This window comes from Acanthopagrus latus, chromosome 21 (genome assembly GCF_904848185.1).
Source record: "Acanthopagrus latus isolate v.2019 chromosome 21, fAcaLat1.1, whole genome shotgun sequence".
NCBI classification, from domain to species: domain Eukaryota; kingdom Metazoa; phylum Chordata; class Actinopteri; order Spariformes; family Sparidae; genus Acanthopagrus; species Acanthopagrus latus.
In genome coordinates, this window is record NC_051059.1 from 20,503,310 (window position 1) to 20,521,681 (window position 18,372).

The following is an 18,372-nucleotide window of genomic DNA, read 5'->3' on the forward strand; positions in this document are numbered from 1 at the left end:
TATTTTATGAGGGGATAGATCTTCAGTGAGAGCTACTTATGGCATAGATGAAGGGTCTTCGGAACAAAAAAGGATTACCGAACAAGGGGGGGGGGGGGAACAACCCCAGCATCCACACAATGCATTTCCTCTGTTCCTCTAACGCATTGCTGTTATTCCGGAGCCTCCATTGTGTTTTAAGAGGTTTGGGGTTGATGAGGTTTTAGTTGTATGTGAAGGGTTTCCCCACCTCTAGGTAATCCTCTTGTTAAGCAGTCCCGCTGGCCTAGGGATGGAGGAATGCAGTGAATAATTCAGCCAAAGGAAACTAAAAATACCACCTTCTCCATTTGTACCCAATGAATAATTCTCTATGTGAGACGCCTCGAGCTCAGAGACTGTCCGAGGGAAGATACAGAGCGAGAGCAGAGGAGAGCAGGAGGTGCAGCCGGAGGAATCCAAAATGTTTTTGAGAAGAAGGATGGAGGCAGAAAAGAGCGAAAAGTCAGAGAGAGAGTAATTAGAAGAGATAGAAAAGGACATATAGCAGATTTGGTATTCAGGTCTCGCACTAAGCTATTGATTACTTGGCTAGATTATTAGAATAATAGATTACCCCCACCCTTGAACCACGCCACCCTCTGACCTGCAGCATCCTCCGGCAGATGGAATACAGTAATTCATTTTCAGGGGGAGGATCGGTGGAACCAACGGGATTGAGGCGCATGATGCCTCCTGCATACTAGGTGTGACCTGAGCCCAGAGTGCATTTCAATCCTATCTTTTTTTTTATGATTTGCTGTTTTGTCCGTGCTGAATGACAACAAGTGCTGAGGCATAGACTCAGCTGAACCCTAATATTCCAGTAAGAATCAGAATATCCAGTTGGAATCAAAATGCCTCCCTGTAAACAACTTGACAGGAAGAAACTGATACAATCAGGTGGATCAAGAGGGATGGTGTGAACTTTTGCTATTGAAAAGGAAGATCTTAGTGCCTAAATGTAAACACTTAATAAAATTATCTCTCACTGGTTGGGATAAATATAGCATTTCTGTGCATGTTTGCCCCACGTCAGGGTAAAATCGGATGATGTGAAGTAGTTTCTGGAAGGGACAGAAACACTGGTGGACTCAGGAGGGGTGCAGCAACTCACCTGGTACCCCATGTTGGAAAAAACACTAAACATGAAGTGCCCTCTTTTCACTTTAAATATATACTGGCAGACAAAAGGAAACAATCAGAAACCACAGGGAACAAAGCAGGAACTCAGAGGAAATGTGAGGACCGGACAGCATACAAACCAACAGAGCGAAGGACAAAAACTGTCTGGTGAGAAGGGAAAAGGACAGGAAACAGACAAAGACAGGAAGTGGAGAATAAAACTTGACACACAGAGTTATGACTGACAAAATAAAACAGGAAATGAGTAAACCAAAAACCATGTCTTGTAAGATCAATGTATTACCCGTCAATGCAAATAGTTGGATCAGAATTGAAGAGATAAAGTCCATGTAACCGCAGCTGAGACGTAACAGAACAGAACAGATTCTTGCTGCAGTACGAAGTCTGCTTGAAGCATGGCTGAGTGCCGGCAGAGCCACGCTTAACTAACTGCAAGGGCTGTGAAACACCGCTCAATTAATTAACACCCATGTTCAAATTTGAGCAGTTATTAATTTGATTGTCGTCAGTTGATCGCCTGCAGTAATTACCTGTGCACGCCAAGGCTCTAAGGGGGATATTGCTGGGTATGAGACACCTGCGGTATCAGGCGTTCACACTCCATCGCTCTCTGAGGCTCCTGGTTGATGGATTGCATGAAGCAAAGCTTCTTTTTTATTAGTTGAAGTCCAAGTCACGAATGTCAAGTGCTCAAGCTCTTCAAAACACATTATTAAACACTGTATATATGAACATACGGGTGCTGTACACTATAGCATCCAGTTTTTGGATTTACATTCCTCTCTGGATTTTGGAGACGTGCCCTTGGCATTTGAAATTTGGCTCGGTGTTTTCTCTAAACCTGTCCTGCAGGGTTTATTTCCTGCTGCGCCAGTATCCCTGACATCAAACGCACTTCTTTTTAGCCTACCTGCAGGATTTGCTTGTAGCCGATTACTGCTCCACTGGAAGACTGGCCGTTTTCAAGGATTTTTGCTTTATTGGGTTATTTGAACCCATTTCGTGGAGAGAAGATCCCTGGAAATCTCTCCGCTCTGTCCCTGCACCGGCCCCGGCGCTCCCTTTTTTCTCGGCGAGAGATAGGGCCGAGGTTATTAAGGTAGAAGAATCGCCTTCAGAGCAGTCATCAGGTGCTCTAACAGCAGTCGGTGCAGCTGTAATTATGGAGTCCATCAACTGCTGAAGCCGCAAATGGAAAAGCCGGACATTTAGAAGGTAGCTGAATGACAGCTCGTGTCGGTTGTGTAATATTTTGGCAGGCAAGTGAGAGTGGGGACGGCAGAATGCAATTATGGCAAAACAGTGCACCAGTGCACCATATTTTGTGTCTCTTTTCCTCCCACGTTTCGAGCCGGAGCTATTGTGAGTTTTTAAATTTTTTTTTTTAAGGGCCCTGTTGCAAGTGCCTGCTCGGAAAATAAAAAAAAGCCAGAACATGTTTTGATAGGTGGAGGTGCTCTGGGGTGAAACACTCCTGGATTTTAGTGATATGTGACAGAACTGTGGACGCCGCCTCTGAGAGACATCGCCAGTCATCGGAGCGACAAAGGCAGCAGCCATGACAGGCAAATGGAAAGGGGAGCGAGGGAGCAGATCGACAGGGAGACGAGAGAGAGAGTTACGAGGGAGAATCAAAAACAGATTGAGGAGCCAGAGAAAATAAAATTCAAGGTGCTAATGGACTCACATTCCGCCTTCACACCCCTACACATCTGGCCCTGAAGGGTATTTGTAACTGCACGAGTGGCCAGTGTGTATCACCTGTTCCAGTGGCCTGAGGGGCAGAGTTAAAGCATTGGCAGGCGAAAGCAGCACGTCGATATTTATTGAGTGAAATTGAATCTGCTCAGAGGACGGACCCGTGTTGGCACGTCTCCTCTCGTCCCTGCCAGCCTTATCTGATAGTCCCCATCGCCACTTGCAGAACAATCAGCCCCGACAAAACAGGCTGCGGGACGTAAAACGTGTCCTCACACCCTCACCGAACCGGAGCCTGTGAAAGTCACGGTTCAGTCCGCAGATTCAATAGAACTTACCCGCGGAGATAACGGTGATTCATTTTCCAGAGGCGCTTGGTGGAATGAAATTAGACTCCTTGTTGACAGAATTCACACAGTAAAGCCTCCAAGATGAAACATACATCTCTGGGAAAGAACATAGATAAATAAAAACATACTACTCCATTTGGGTTATCGTCTGGTTCCACTCAGCTGAAATACATAACTTATTTCTTCTAAAATACGATGTGGTGTTATCTGCTTGATTATTAGATATTAAAGGCCCCATAAAATGATATTCTCAATCAGCTTATTGTGATTGATGGAGTCCAACATGAACGCACAGTTCTCCCTCAAAGTTACGACAGTTTTGGACATTTCAGATGACAGATTGCTACTTTTTCACCGCTCATGGTGTGATTCAAAGTGGGCGGGGCTCTGTTGGAAAAAGCTGATGTCATAAAATGCTCATGAACCAATCACAAATCAGTAATAATTTCATTAAAAATGTGATGAGAGCTGTGGGATGGTTTGTTTTATGTTGCCGCTGTCAACCAAATCTTATCAAAGCACACCCACACAGAGCAGATTAGCTTTCATCAGTGTTGAGGGTCTTAATGAAGCAAGGCATCGCCGGGGTGTGGACCCAAACACAAGACACTGAGGAGGCAGGCGGGTTAAAGAACAAGGGAGAGCAAAGAGAGCATTTATAAAAAAAAAGATCTGAGCCCACCGAGCCCAAACACAAAAGATCAAGTTCAAACCAAGAAAAAGATGGTACATAAAGACACAGGAACAGACTATATACACGAGGGCTGATTAACTAACAGGACACAGGTGAGCAGAGAAAAGGGGCGTAAAAATACACAGAGTTAGAAAATGAAAAACAAAACATGACACATGAGGGCAGAACTTCAAAATAAAACCAGGGCCACAAACTCAAACTGTGACACGGGTTGAATGTAAACAGCAGCAACCCGATGCCGCTGATGTGGTCGACATCTTCACCTTTAAACTTTGACATATCGGACACAGTTGTGCACCAGCTTTGATTATGTGACCACCAAGCATCACTGACGTAAACACAGAGTCCACATTTGCTCTGTCGGTGACCTGGGATGTTGTGGTGGAGACAGGTCTCTAAAGATGTGAGCACACCAGTTTCTGATTTCCTATTTCCTATTCCTTTATCCATACATCTTTTCCCACTGCTAATAAATGTGTTACTGTCCCAGGTAATGCATATTTTGGCGATTAAGACAAAAAAAAAAAGAACTGATTAAAAACAAAGATGTACCAAAGTTTAAAGGAGCTGCCCGTCTGCTGCATCAGCATGTACTGGATAAAGTATTTCCTGAGCTTTAACTTTCATAGTTACTTATTTAGTCATGAATATTTAATGTAGGAGAGACATACTTTTGATATGAAACCAAACTTTCAGGGAATTCAGGACAAAAAAGCACATTTAAGCACATTTGCAACACTTCGCTGCGGCTGCTTGATAACACCAATTATGTACGTGCAGTCCAAACTGTTGCATACGGAAAAGTCACATAAATGTAAGTGAATGTGAAGTTACTTGAACTTCCCAAAGTCATGATCTCATGCTACATTCAAGTGTAGTTTCATCGCCTTAGCAAATAACAAACGATCTAAAATGTCATATTATTTGTATTCAGCTCGCTTGTTCACTGTTTGCACCAAGTGACGATGCTCGCTGGATGCCTCGCCGTCCATATTGTGTCATTTATCTGTCACCGGACAGTTTTTCGATTTCTGCCTGAACGTTAATGCTTCGCTGTCACGCTGACGTGCGACGGTGTTCCCATCGTCTGTGTCCTGCGGTGCTCACTTTACTGCTGACAGATAGCCAAAGAACAGAGATCACAGGCTGTCGTGTCTACAAGAGTTAAGTGAAAACTCAATTGTCCTATCCTGTCCTTTCTGTCTGATGTCTCTCTTTTGTCTCTGCCTCTTTTGGATCCGTCTGTCTGACCCTCTCTCTCCCCCCCACCGCCTTCACTCTGTCTGCCCTGCAGCCCTGTTTAATCTTATTCCTGTGGGTCTGAGAGTGGTGGCCATCCAGGGAGTGAAGAGTGGCTTCTACATTGCCATGAATGGCGAGGGCATGCTCTACAGCTCGGTAAGATTTACAGTACAACCCCCCCCCGGCCCCCGCCCCCACGCAGCGGTCACACTGTTGAGTCGTGCACGTGTGTGTGCGCGTCTGTGTGTGTGTGAGTGCAATGTGTATTTGCTCATTTACACGTGTTGTGCTTTGTTCAGTTTGTTGTCTCTTTTAATATCCCACTGCAGCAAAGACTCAGCCCTTCCAAACCCTTTCATCTCCGCTGCGTTCGAGGGCTCTTCAGATGCGCCTTTGTGTTGCTCTGCAGCACTTATTCCCCCCCTTTGTTGTTGAAGCTGCACCGCGTATGTTTTACATTTAATTTGACATCGAGTTCAACGCTCAGCCCTTTTTAAAATTGCTTCTTTTTCTTCTTCTTTTTTTATGGGCTACTAATGGAAGCTTGTTATGTAGCGGGTGGCCATAAAACAGGATTTCCACTGAATCTCTTTGTCCTCTGGTGTGAATGATGTTGCTCTGTTTAAAACTTTCATCTTGATATCTATTCAGGATTCTTACTACAATGGAAAAAAAGACACTCTGCAAAAGCACAATTTTTGTATTATGCAATCTCGTTTCTGATACAAATCTTTCTTTCAGTAATCCATGGCCGTTAAACCGCATCATCACGCAGTAAAAAAGTCTCCCAATTGCTTTAAATCAAGTGGAATTATCTCACCACATTAGCGGAGAGATACTCCTTCTGGTGTAGGAAAAAGAAAAAAAATCATCTCAAGAGTCAGTGGGGGAGTAAATATTGTGAGAAGGGATATTTTATTTGCAGTGTGAGATACAAGGAGCATATAGGCTGGTGTGGGTAGTGAGATGCACGAACGGGGGTGGACACAGTCACAGATGTCAGTCGGAGGAAGCATTAAGTCGTTGCTGTTGCATCCAGGATGAAGATTTCTTTTTCCGGAGCACGTTTGTGGAAATGAGTTGCAGCGTGAGAGAAAATGGGGTAGAGATATAGAGACAGGAAGATGTCCCTAGTTGACGTGGTTATGTAACTTCCAGTCTCACGGTTTCCTAATCCAGTTGAAGATAGTGTTGCAGGAGGAAGAAGAGGACGGGAGGGTATGCGTTTGACACAAAACTCTCTGCCGGTGGGGGAACTTTGCGGCGGGTCGTGTCACAGCCAGATGGCGATGATAAATGTCTGGCAAGTTGCTGAAATTCACAAACTGCCCATCAAACTTTTTTTCCCCCCTGCCTTCAAAACACTCATAAAATCCATGAAGGACACGGTGAAGCCAGGGTTAGTCACATCGCAACTTACATTTATTGATAAGGGGAGACGCTTTACTGCCAGGGGACAGGCAGGCAACGTTAAAAAACAGACCAGATACAGGTTGTACGCACGCTGCACAAAATGAAAATAAAAAGAAAAGTTGGGTTGATTCAGTTGCCGCTGTAGTAGAACTTGAGCAGGAACAAACTCGGTTGCCTGAGATGTATGAGCACTCACGAGTTCAGAGGAGGACGTGCCATAAATGTGCAGGCTGTTATGACTCACCCAGGTAGACGGATTCATTCACAACTAAAGGCTCATAAACAAGCGCCCAATTCACAGTCCTGCTATGAGGCTCATAATAACCCTCCACCCACCTATCTGCATCTAATTAAGTTGCAATTGTGCCCAGACAGCAAGTCTTTTAATTTACTGAACTGATTCCAAGTTTAAGAGATGCTGCACGACCCTCAGACACCCACCCCCTTAATGAAATGGTCATTTGTGTCAGACTCCACCATTATTAGCAGCTTCAAAGTGATACAAGTGACAAACACGGCTCCCCGTTTGTCATTTTAACCATCGTTTTTTATGGGAGGAGGGACATGTTTTTTGACCTTTCCGTCACAGGGAGAAAGGGGGATGTTTTTGCAGCAACACTCGAAAAAGGCTATTTTTAATTGCGGCCACATGGAGAATGCAGTCTCACGTCACATGGAGGAGGTCTGATTAGCATGCATTCGTAAGCAGAATGCGGGTGGTAGGCCGGATCACAGGAATATATATATATATATATATATATATATAGATATATATATTTATATATATATATATATATATATATATATATGGAGAGCCACAGAGCGCTCATAAAGAGGCTGAATGTTAGGTTGAAGGCATACGTAGCCTCTCTTTCTCTCCCTGATTTCCATGTTCACCAGTTTGATTCAGCGATGTGGATTATTTGGGGATGGACGGTGTGAGAACTTGTTAAGTGTTTCCAGAGCACTGTAAGGGGGAACATTCCAAGTCTTTATTCGCACTTTTATGAGAGCTCTGGCGGTGCAATCACAGCCATAAAATAAGTCCTTCACTTTCATTCCTCATACTTACTCACATTTACTTTTATTATTATTTGTCCAGGTCTTTATCTTCCCCCCCACCTCCTCCTCCTCTGCTTATTCCCTTTTGCTCCCCTCGCTTTCTTCTTCAAGGTCCTCCCTTAAACTCTTTCGCCTCGCTGAACTAAAAAGTTTTTCCCTGCTCCTTGTTTTGTTGTCTTGTTTGGTCTTCCTAACATCTGAGAGCAGAGATGCTCACACAGCTCTCTCCCTCGCCCCCCTCCAGGGAGATAATTACTGAGGGATATCCTCCCACGTCTCCAACGCTCCCTTCGCCTGTTTTTTTTTTTTTTTTTTTTCCCCTTTTTCCTCACCCGGCTTCTTTTCCACACTTGTCTTGTTAGCGAGGCGAGGCGAGGCGACAAGCTTCATCTTCTCTCAGACGATTCGGAAGAAGTTGTGTTGCGACACAACTTTGAGAAGCCTTTTTCATGCAGGTGTCAGGTCGACTTCTTTTTCCTTTTTTTTTTTCGGTAGATCGGTTGACTGTTACAGTAGATCAATTAAGTGGAGCCGATGTAGCCATGGGTGAGCGGGGTGATAATGCTTGTGTGGAGTGTTTAGCAATGAAGTGCGTGGGGGCTGAGCATCTACAATGAAGAGCTCCCTTCCATTATTTATAACACTTCTCAATATGACCTAGTTTACTGCACAGCAGTAACCACTGTTCTCTCCCTCTGTCTCTGCATGTCTCTCTCTGCTATCTATCTGTCTATCTGTCTATCTATCTATCTATCTATCTATCTATCTATCTATCTATCTATCTATCTATCTATCTATCTATCTATCTATCTATCTATCTAATTTTGCTGCCTCTTATTGAATCTTATTTACATCACAGAATAAAAATAATGTGTCGCAGTAAAGCCTTCACTGAAGGCCTCGAGGGAGAGAGTCTATATAGAAGGTTAGCGAGAGCTTCAGATTTTTCTTCAGAAGACAAATGACAGAAGGGCTTTTTTGTCAGTAGCCCTCTCTGCCCTCTCTCCCACGTCTTGGTCTTTTTCTGTCTGCAGAACAAAAAAAAAAAAAAAAAATCCTTACAAGAAGTTGTTGCCGTGTTGAATCAAAAACTTGGGTGAATTATGTGCGTGTGTATTGGATGCACCGAGGCAGCAGCGAGTCTGTATTAGTGGCCCCGACGCGTCAGGCTGACGGTCGGTCTTTTGGCCAATGTCGAGGCCGCTGGTGAGCGTCCACGTCCCTGGCTTTTTACAAAGGTGTCCGACCATGTTTACACTTGAGGGCCCTTGAACCAGAGGTGGAGCCAGTTGATGAGAGAAATCACTCTGATTGCCTATTCAGCCAAGAAAATCAGCGCACAAGAAGAGAAATGGAAAAAGCAATGCAAAGCCTCTTGAGCCTGTCGCTGTAGTGTCCATGATTTCTCCTATTCAGTGCAGTTTCTACTTACTTTGTGCCTCCACCTGTACACAAGCACCATTTGAAACTTTTTTCATCAAACACGTTCTTGATCAGAAATGGAAATATTAGTCTTCCAGTTTCCCTTTTCGAATGATGCATAACGTACAAACTAGTTGGCCGTCAGCTGTAGTCTTTGTGGTGCGTTCAAGGGCAGCTTTTGAGTGCAGACACAGAAGACGTGAGTTGGCATAACAGTCTTTCATTTCGTCACTACAAGTCCTTTAATTTTGGTTTGTTGTTTCCGGACCCTTAGAGAACATTTTGACTTTATTGCTCAATGCTCCTCCTGTATTCATATCTGTGCAAAATAAATTGTGCAGTAAAATTTAAATGATTTTATATGATTATAGGTATATAATTCTTTAAAAAAAATGAATAAAATCTCATTCATTACTGGTTGTAAAACTGTATTTTGCAATTATAATGTATATTTGTAACAAAATCCCACAACTAGACTTGTTTCATGGCATACCATTTTCAAAAAAGTGGCTTAAAAAAGCCAAAGATGACCAAAGCCAAACCATTTTCCCAATGGCGAGGCCCTCCAGTGTGCCCCATGGGACCTTATTTAAAAAAATAAATATGTACGCTAGTCACTGGGAAGAGACAAATCATTTTTCTATCCCATCTTTTGAATTTTGTCATGAATCACACACATGATGTTTGTGAAATCAAAACATAATTTTGCAGTACAAGAAAGTTGCAGTCTGTCAGCAAAATGCCATTCATTCTGTCCTAAAGCTGCTCAGTGAACTACAATCTTTCAATATGCAGTATGTCAACAACTACAATGTGGCTGTCACCTTGCCACATCCAATTTCTTCCAGTGTGAGGGAGAAGTCTGGCCAAAAGGGGACTGGCTCTACTCTAAGTCTCCGGTGAGTGTTAAATGAGATGTCACTAACACGACTGTTGGGCGCGTCGTCTTCCTAGCTTTTTAATTTCACAGTCAACAGTTTGACGTTGAGCTGCTACCTAATTGGTCCGAAAAATGATCTTTTAATTCGACGAACATCTCACGTGTAATTCATGCCACAATTCGCACAGGATCAAAAAAAGATTTGTCTCTCACCATTAACAATCCTACCATAAGGCCCCACAGTATTTCACCACGAGGGGACCGTGATTCATTTTCTGTCAATCTACTAATGAATTATTTGACTAACTGTTTAAACATTAGTGTTCTTGCACATTAAGGCTGCATGTGTGTGTGTGTGTGTTTCCTGACAGTGATAATTACCCTCTGGAGGTATAAAGAGGAAGTAAGGAGGACCAGGAAATGAGTCGAATGACAAATGCTGAGAGAAACTAACACCGTTTTTTTTGTTTTTTTTTTCCGGGACAATTGGAGCCATTAGTACGTGTTCGGGATTCGATTTTGGCCATTAACCATCGATGTCCTCTCTGGAGGAAGTTAAGGACAGAACAGAGCCTTGTTTGAAAGTGATTGACTTTCAGACTGAGACGGAGGAAAAAGATAAACAGCGGGGGAGGAGGGGAGGGAGGAGAGGGACAGAACAAGTGAGAAAGAGAGTTTTTCAGTTTAAGTAATGTCTAGACGATCCCCGACCTGAATCTCTCCCGGAATGATAATGAGCTCGCCGGGAGTTCCATGGCAGGCCTGGGATTCTCACCGAGGCCAAATCTCTCAGATACACCAGCGGCTCCGGCCCATATTTAAATGGAGGTGCCCACCACCCCCACCACTGCCACCACCACGCCATATCCTTCACATCTTTATCCCGAAATTCGAAGGATGCCTGGAAGCAGCAGCAGGGCTCCTTAATGCAGAGCCGGACAGCTGGCTCCGTCCGGTATCTGATTTGGATTCAGGATGCATTCAGCCCAGTTCTGTTGGCAACCCAGTTTCATATCCATTACATCTTGCTCTCTTGCTTCGTGTCTCATTTTACACCCTGCCCTCACCAACCCCCGGGTGCCTCACTCACATCTGGGCATCGCGAGGGATTTTAGTTGTTGCGCCTTGTGTTGTGTCTGACATTTTGTGGCAACAGGCTCCAGAATTAAAATCCCCGTAAATCCTAGAGAAGCAGATGACACCGGCTATTACACAATGATGGCTGACATAAAACTCGTGGGAGAACAGCATTACAGGAGCGGTGTCCCGCAGTACGCACTGTCTCTATCAATTCCAGCCGGGTAGCTTTGTCCAGTGTCCCCTTTTCTCCCTGTGATTCCTGTTTTTGGAGTGGATTCATGAGTGTGTTTAGTCCATTTCTTGGAAATAATTTGAAATGGCATTGTGTACATACAATCCTGATTCTTTGTCGGCATAATGGCATGTTTTTTGGGGTGTTAACGCCTGTTTCCATCACATCACATCAAAATTCAAATTGGTTGATTTTGTGTGCATTCGCAGCCAGCAACTGATGCTGAGATCTTTTCTACCCTTCTCTGCATCTTGTCTCTCATGTCCATCTTTCCTTTTTTTCATGATTTCCATGACTCACGATCACTGTAGATGTCTTTGCCTGTGGACCAGTTCATCGAGACATTTCCTTTTTTTCCAGACGTGTGCTTGAAGAATCTCATCCGTCTATTTTAAAAACTTGTATTAGGTGCTTTAAATTCAGCTGACAGTCTGCTGAAATTGCTGTAAATTTCCCCACGTGCTGACGCTGCTGAAAACATTTATATTCCGTCCCAGGTCTGGTGGTGTTTGTTCACCGTGGTCTCAGGTGGTCCTCCGTGTTTATTTATCGCCAGCTCTCCACTGAGACCCCTGATGGCGGAGAGCGAGCGGCCTCACGTGCCCAGTTTCACTAACAAGTCCTTCGCCTTTCTCCTTCAGATCACCGCGGAATATAAATAGGCGTCCTTGTAATCAGTTTACCATCACTAAGCGTCACTACAGCCCTGAAACGTGGCACGTCTTTTTAAAAAAAATTTCCCTGTTTTGGGTTAGGGTTAGGGTTAGGTTTGGGTTAGGGTTAGGGTTAGGGTTAGGTTTGGGTTAGGGTTAGTTATGTATTCCTGGCGGAGGAAGTGACATTGCAAACCTGTTGGCGTGCATTTTAATTTATGGCAGCATGTGTGTTGCACTGAGACTGCGCGTGCCAGCGTCCCCTCCGCCAATCTGCGCTCCCCCTTCCCCTCCTGTGTGGTTCTGGTTCACGTGTGTCCATTAAGGAGATCTCATTAATCACGGGAGACTCCGACCCCGTCTCTTCACCTCATATTTCCACTCAGTCATCTGCAAAACAAGGTGCGCTGTCAAACACTTCAAAGTCACTTACATTCCACCCCTATCATTCCCAAGCCACAGCCAGGGTGCTTTCTAAACTGCTCCGAGCCCTTTTCGGAGACAGTAACAGAGTGTCGTCCTTGTGGACGAATTTGGAGGGGATCCTACAGTGTGTCAGCACGGCAAATGTGAAGGATAGCGGAGCGCGCTTTACGTGATTATGTGGGCGCGTACGTGCGTGTGCGAGCTCGGCCTGATTTGGGCTCCAGACAGATGAAGCAGGCACAAAGCCCGGCGGTGTGAAATGCATCACTGTCTGCCCCCCTGCCCACTCAAACACATATGTTCCCACACAGCCAGACAGGCACGACGTGACCCCCAGTGCCCCGACAGAGAGAGAGATGTCTGCTGTTTGACAGTGTGTCGGCAGGCCCAGATAAACTCGGTGGCCAGCTCTCCACAGAGCCTGTCCTCCCTCCTGCTGACCCTGCGAGACGTTTCTCACACCGCCGACCATGTGACCTCACCTTGCCCGAGTCCTTTACACAGCCTGCTGTGCACTGCTGTGTCTTAAAATGGGCAGTCGCAAGCGCTGAGGCTTAATCTGCTGAACTGAGTCAGGCCATGCCAGCACACACACGCTCTTCAAACAGCATCGTTTTCAATTTAGATTGGGAGTTTAAAGCCACACTAATCGATGTTTTAACATGAAAAGTGGGTTAGAGTACTGCGTGTATGTGAAAGGTGTTGCTTGTTTTTACAAACTACTAACTATCATCCAAATCTGTAGTTCCCCTCATGCCGATGGAAAGTTAACTTCACAGTAAAACAATACTGTGTTGGTGTAATCCAAGCTCTGGAAGCCCCCAGGATCCCAAACTGATCTGAAAAAGATATTATTTACACTCTTACACTCAAACTAAAATCTTCCCTTTGCTGCTTAGAGAAATACATTAGTGTGAAACCCGTCTGGAGGTTGTACATGACGTCTTTTCAAATCAGTTTGGGATCTTGGGGCTTACAGAGACTTGGATTAAGCAGCACAAGCTGCGTTGAGCAAATTTTATAACCGTTCTTGTTTTTACATTTTTAAAACAAGGAACCATCTACTTCAGTTGTTTAGAAGAGTGCCACAATGCTGTTTCACAGTGAAACTCCAGAAATGTCCAGGCAGATGGCCACCATTGAGTCCGGCTCTGCTCCGAGGTTTCTGCCTGTTGAGTGGCAGTTTTTTTTTTCTTGCTACTGTCGCCAGTTGCTTGCTCATTGGGGGAAATGTTGCGTCTCTGTGAATAAATGAATCGATGAGAATGGTCTAGACTTGCTCATGAGGTGGCGTGAGGTGACTTTAAAAAAAAAATATATATACTGATTGTTATATTGACTGCAAAACTTAATTAGCAAGAGGGTGAGTAGCAAAATATCTCTGATTAATCCACAGAACACTACCTGTTGGCACCAAACAGCAGAAAGACAAGGATAACACTAGCTTGTGAACATAGTGAAGCATTTAGCATGTAGACTAAAAAGATGGGTCATCTCAGACGTCCATGGAGAGCTGAAAGAGAGCTCCTGTGGGTGGAGGCAAGATTTTAGAAAATATTGTTGTTATTCTTCTCCTGGAGTTATAAATATGCTGCTTGTAAGAGGTGAATAAGGTGGTGATATGTCAGAGTCTTGATGTGCATTATGTGGTCCCGCAACACATTTTCAGGGTAATTTCACTGAATTTCAAAAACACATTCCTTTATTTACAGCGAGTAGTATATAGATAGATAGATAGATTTCTGCCTCAAACTTAATGCAGTGAAGATGAGTTGTGGTGATTAAAGATATATGCAACATTTCTGTTCTTTTTGTTGTTTATTTTTTTGAGTTGTGTGCTTACATCAGCCCTAATGTTTCCCAAAGAAATCAGTCACTTTGCTTCTCCCCTTGGTCGCCCGTATCAACATCAGTTGATAGGTCAGAGACTGAGTAAGGCGGTCAGCAAGCGTGACTCAGCGTAAAACTTTAAAACTTTACCATGTCTGTGAACAGTGTAATACAGTTACATCAGATAGATTTTCTTTAGCAGCGGTGGTTGTTCGGCAATGGAGACGACAGCTCTCATGAACGAATGCTACTTCACAGTGTCATCAGATGAGGTCCTTTCTTTTCAAAGTTTTGATTGAGATACCCAGGCGGCAGAAATGACGTGCTATAGGTTTAAACACGGCAACATCTTTAAATGGACGTCCTCTCTATGGTGAGTTTTTGGCACAGTTTCCTCAAAAGAAAGCAGTTTTTGAAAACTATGGTGTGAACAGCAGCAGCCCACAAGGCATCAAATTTTAATTTTATTTTCTTTGCCTTTGAGCATCACAAATAAAAATCCATTTAACCTCCATTGTATTGGAGTGGAAGCTGAAATTGAATTGCGGGTAACTGAGAAAGTACGTTTTTTTGCAATTTGGTTGACCCGACCCTTTAACTTTTTCCGCTTCTCCTTCATATTTATTCATTTACTTTTTAAAATGCTCTCTCTCTCTTTCTCCCTCACACACACACACACACACACACACACACACACACACACACACACACACACACACACACACACACACACACACACACACACACACACAAACTGTCACCTCCAGCAGGAAGCAGAATTGGGCTGTCAGTCAACTGGACAACCTTAAAAGGGCACAGCACCCTGCAGGAGATATTAATGAATGAAATACAGCACCGGCACCCAACAACAACACACACACACACACACACACACACACACACAAACCTTGCAAAGCCTGCCTAAACTGAGATGGCACAACACATCCACCAAGCCAGCTGTTCCGCATCACCAGCATCTATTTTTTGACACACACGACTTCCCCGCCCTTCAAACTGACTAGTTTTTAATTTAGCCCTCTTTCAGTCAGGAAGCGTTCAGACAAGGATGACGGCAGAGACGAGGGGGTAAAGGTGATGAGGTTTGGCATCCAGCTTGTTGGCGCGCGATAATCAACTCAGCTGCTTTATTAAGTATAGATTAAGAGGTGTTTTCATGCCAATTTTAAAAGTTGGTCACGTCATTATCTTCTGTAGAATAAGTCACGTTTTTTTGCAATGGGTAACACTGTCCGGAGCATTGTTTTGTCTCCAGAGCGGTCATGGCAACAATCTGGCACCACTCTCAGTCCTGACGGTGTATCCAATGTCTGGTTCATTCCATTTTTTTTTTCCCTGTCATCCTCTCCACCTCCTGTGTGTCCCCTTGACTTTCTCCTTGACTCGCTGCTTTGATAATGAAGCAGGGAGATACAAATCCTTCCATTGTTCACCAATATTGCAATAAGGCTATCAGTCTCATTACTTGGATTCCCAGGATGTGCGTGTGTGAGTGTGGACACAGTATGTTTACTGACCTTGGCAGTGCACACATGCTAGTTATGAGCGCCAATATTGGCAGAGTGGAAGAGACACAGCTTTCTTTTTTTTTTCCTCTCAAATGAGACTTCATTAAAAACCACCCGCCTGTTTATCGCTGCATGTGTCTTTGATATTTATGTGGATACAAAAATTGATTTTGCGTGCTTGTCTGAATCGATTCATATGTCCTGTACGCCTTCCTTTAACGTGCCGCATGCTGTACCTAAATCCCTGACTCCTTCTTTTTTTTTGTAGGAGATGTTTACGCCGGAGTGCAAGTTCAAGGAGTCAGTTTTCGAGAACTACTATGTGATCTACTCGTCCACTGTGTATCGGCAGCAGGAGTCGGGCCGGGCCTGGTTCCTCGGCCTCACCAAGGAGGGACAAGTCATGAAGGGCAACCGGGTCAAGAAGACAAAGCCCTCGTCACACTTTGTGCCGAGGCCCATTGAAGGTACGAGAAAATCTGATTTTCTTAATGTGTGTTTGTTCCTCTCTGTGATTATGAATGCATTATATCAAATATTAATGATATTTAAAACATCTAGATACAAAACAATTAAGCAAGGCACTGAAAAGATTTTTTTTGCATATTTAATGTTTAGGATTTGCAGACAACAACGTACAGTAGTTTCATGTATCATAATATCCATCAGCCACAAGCAGAGTTCCTTAAAGACATTACCTTGCAGTGACACAGCTGTGCATTTAAACCATGATGGATTATATCTCGAACAAGTTTTTAATGTCTCTGAAAGTTCCATTATGGAAATTAGCGGAACAGAGGTTCCTCTGAAGATGGGGAGGAATAAAAAATTCATGGTATAGCTCAGAAAAGGTTGGCAGTAATTTTAAGTGTACACATTTGCAGTTAATGGGATAAAAATGTATGATAGAGTCTTTTAAATTCATAGGGCTAATATGTATAAAAAATAATAGTGGGGTGACATATAGAGGTATAATGGGAACTGATGGCATATTTATGTTCTAGTTTAGGAAATATGCATATTCTTGTTCTTACAGAGAGTTAAAGGTGCAATGTGTAATATGATGTAAAAAGTTTCGAACAATCAGATTGAAATCTTCAACATAATGTGAATGTGAAGAATAATGGTTTTGATTTTATATCGAAGATGTCTATTTATTGTTTGCAGAGATATCTAGAAAAGTTAGCGTGCTAAGGACCTAGCCCATTTTATCTTGTGAAACCACTTTGTACCTCAAGAAGTGATACTCTCTCAGAATAACCCCTTCCAGTAACTACGGGTAGCAGTGCGTTCTCTACATTTCACAAGCTCCATTGTAGTCTCTCTAGTGTTATAAATATATATAATAATAAATAAAATAATTTAGAAAATGTCAGTAAAGGAACCATTCTTACACCTATTTTTCTTACTAAACAGGAAAACACAATGGTACACCTTCAGATTTAAATTTTATCTAACAAAACTCAACAAAAACCACCTTCCAAACAGTAAGAGTCCTGGCCGGAGCTGCTGTAAATCACCTCCATACTGTATCCCCTGTTGGTTAACTGGCACCTGTACAGGCTGAGGTTGTGTTCAAACCAAATATGGTGCCTAGCCATGTTCACTGGAAGGCTAATATGATGTTAGCTGCACGGCTAACTGAGCTAAATGTGCTAATAATGTTATATAGGAAATTTAGAGGTCATTTAGTCATAGAGGAATGAGAGTGGTATCGATCTACTCAGCTAACTCTCAGCAAAAAAGATCTATTTAGTGTATTTCCAGAAATGTCAAAACATATTTTTGAAGTCTATTGTTTTGTTTGTTTTCCAAGTTTTTTTTTTGTTTTTTTGTTTTTTTTGTGAGAGCAGTGTTAGATATTAAAAATAAATATAAAACTTGTTGAGCAGTGTGATAAAATACAAATGTGCTGACATACCCTGATTTCCTGTCTTATCCCTCCCAGCCTGGTATTATTGTCCCTCCAGCCTCACACCTGACCTTGTCTCTGTCTTCACATCCATCTCTTCAATCTGCTCTCCATTGTCCCCCTTCTGAGCTCCTCCTCTCTTTGTCCTCTCCTCTTCTCCCTCTCCATCTCCTTTGCCTCTCTTTACACCTTCGCTGCAGTTTGTATGTACAGGGAGCCGTCACTGCATGAGATAGAGGACAAGCACCGCTCCAGGAAGAGCTCAGGGACTCCCACCATGAACGGAGGGAAAGCTGTCAATCAGGACTCCACATAGCAGCGGGGGGAGGGGCTTCCAGTAGGGGGGAGTGGCCTCGTCCTGACTCAAGGGGGAGGGGCCCTAGGAAAACTCACCGCCCCCACAGAATACGCACCACCATCCCCTCTGATTTAAAAAAGGAAGAGGGCGTTGCGAAGACGATGATGACAACGACGACAAGGAGCTACTACTGTACACCCAAGACAACAAAAACAAAAACTGAACTCTTGCCTGTGAAAACCTTTTAGATGAATTAATATGAAACCACAGAGGATATATATATATATATATATATATATATATATATATATATATATATATATATATATATATATATATATATATATATATGAGAAAAAAAACATTTTCAATCAGGACTTGACCAACATTTTATGCAAAAAAAAGAGAAAAAGCTGTGATAAATAAACAAGGAATGGTGGTCTCTCTTCACACAAATGCGAATATTTATCATTTCCAATTTATGCTGTGA

The 18,372-nt window shown here is 43.3% G+C and overlaps 1 protein-coding gene across 4 annotated transcripts in view; it reads left to right on the forward strand.

Moving 5' to 3' along the window:
* Window positions 1–18,144, forward strand: part of fgf12a (fibroblast growth factor 12a) — a 31,739-nt gene extending 13,595 nt beyond the window's left edge. For all 4 annotated transcript variants that reach the window (XM_037083974.1, XM_037083973.1, XM_037083971.1 and 1 more), the window contains 3 exons: window positions 5,201–5,304; window positions 15,941–16,139; window positions 17,785–18,144. In XM_037083974.1, the coding sequence (XP_036939869.1) occupies window positions 5,201–5,304; window positions 15,941–16,139; window positions 17,785–17,900 (419 nt within the window). In that variant the 3' untranslated portion in view covers window positions 17,901–18,144. The remainder of the gene's footprint in view (window positions 1–5,200; window positions 5,305–15,940; window positions 16,140–17,784) is intronic.
* Window positions 18,145–18,372: the final 228 nt, after the last annotated feature.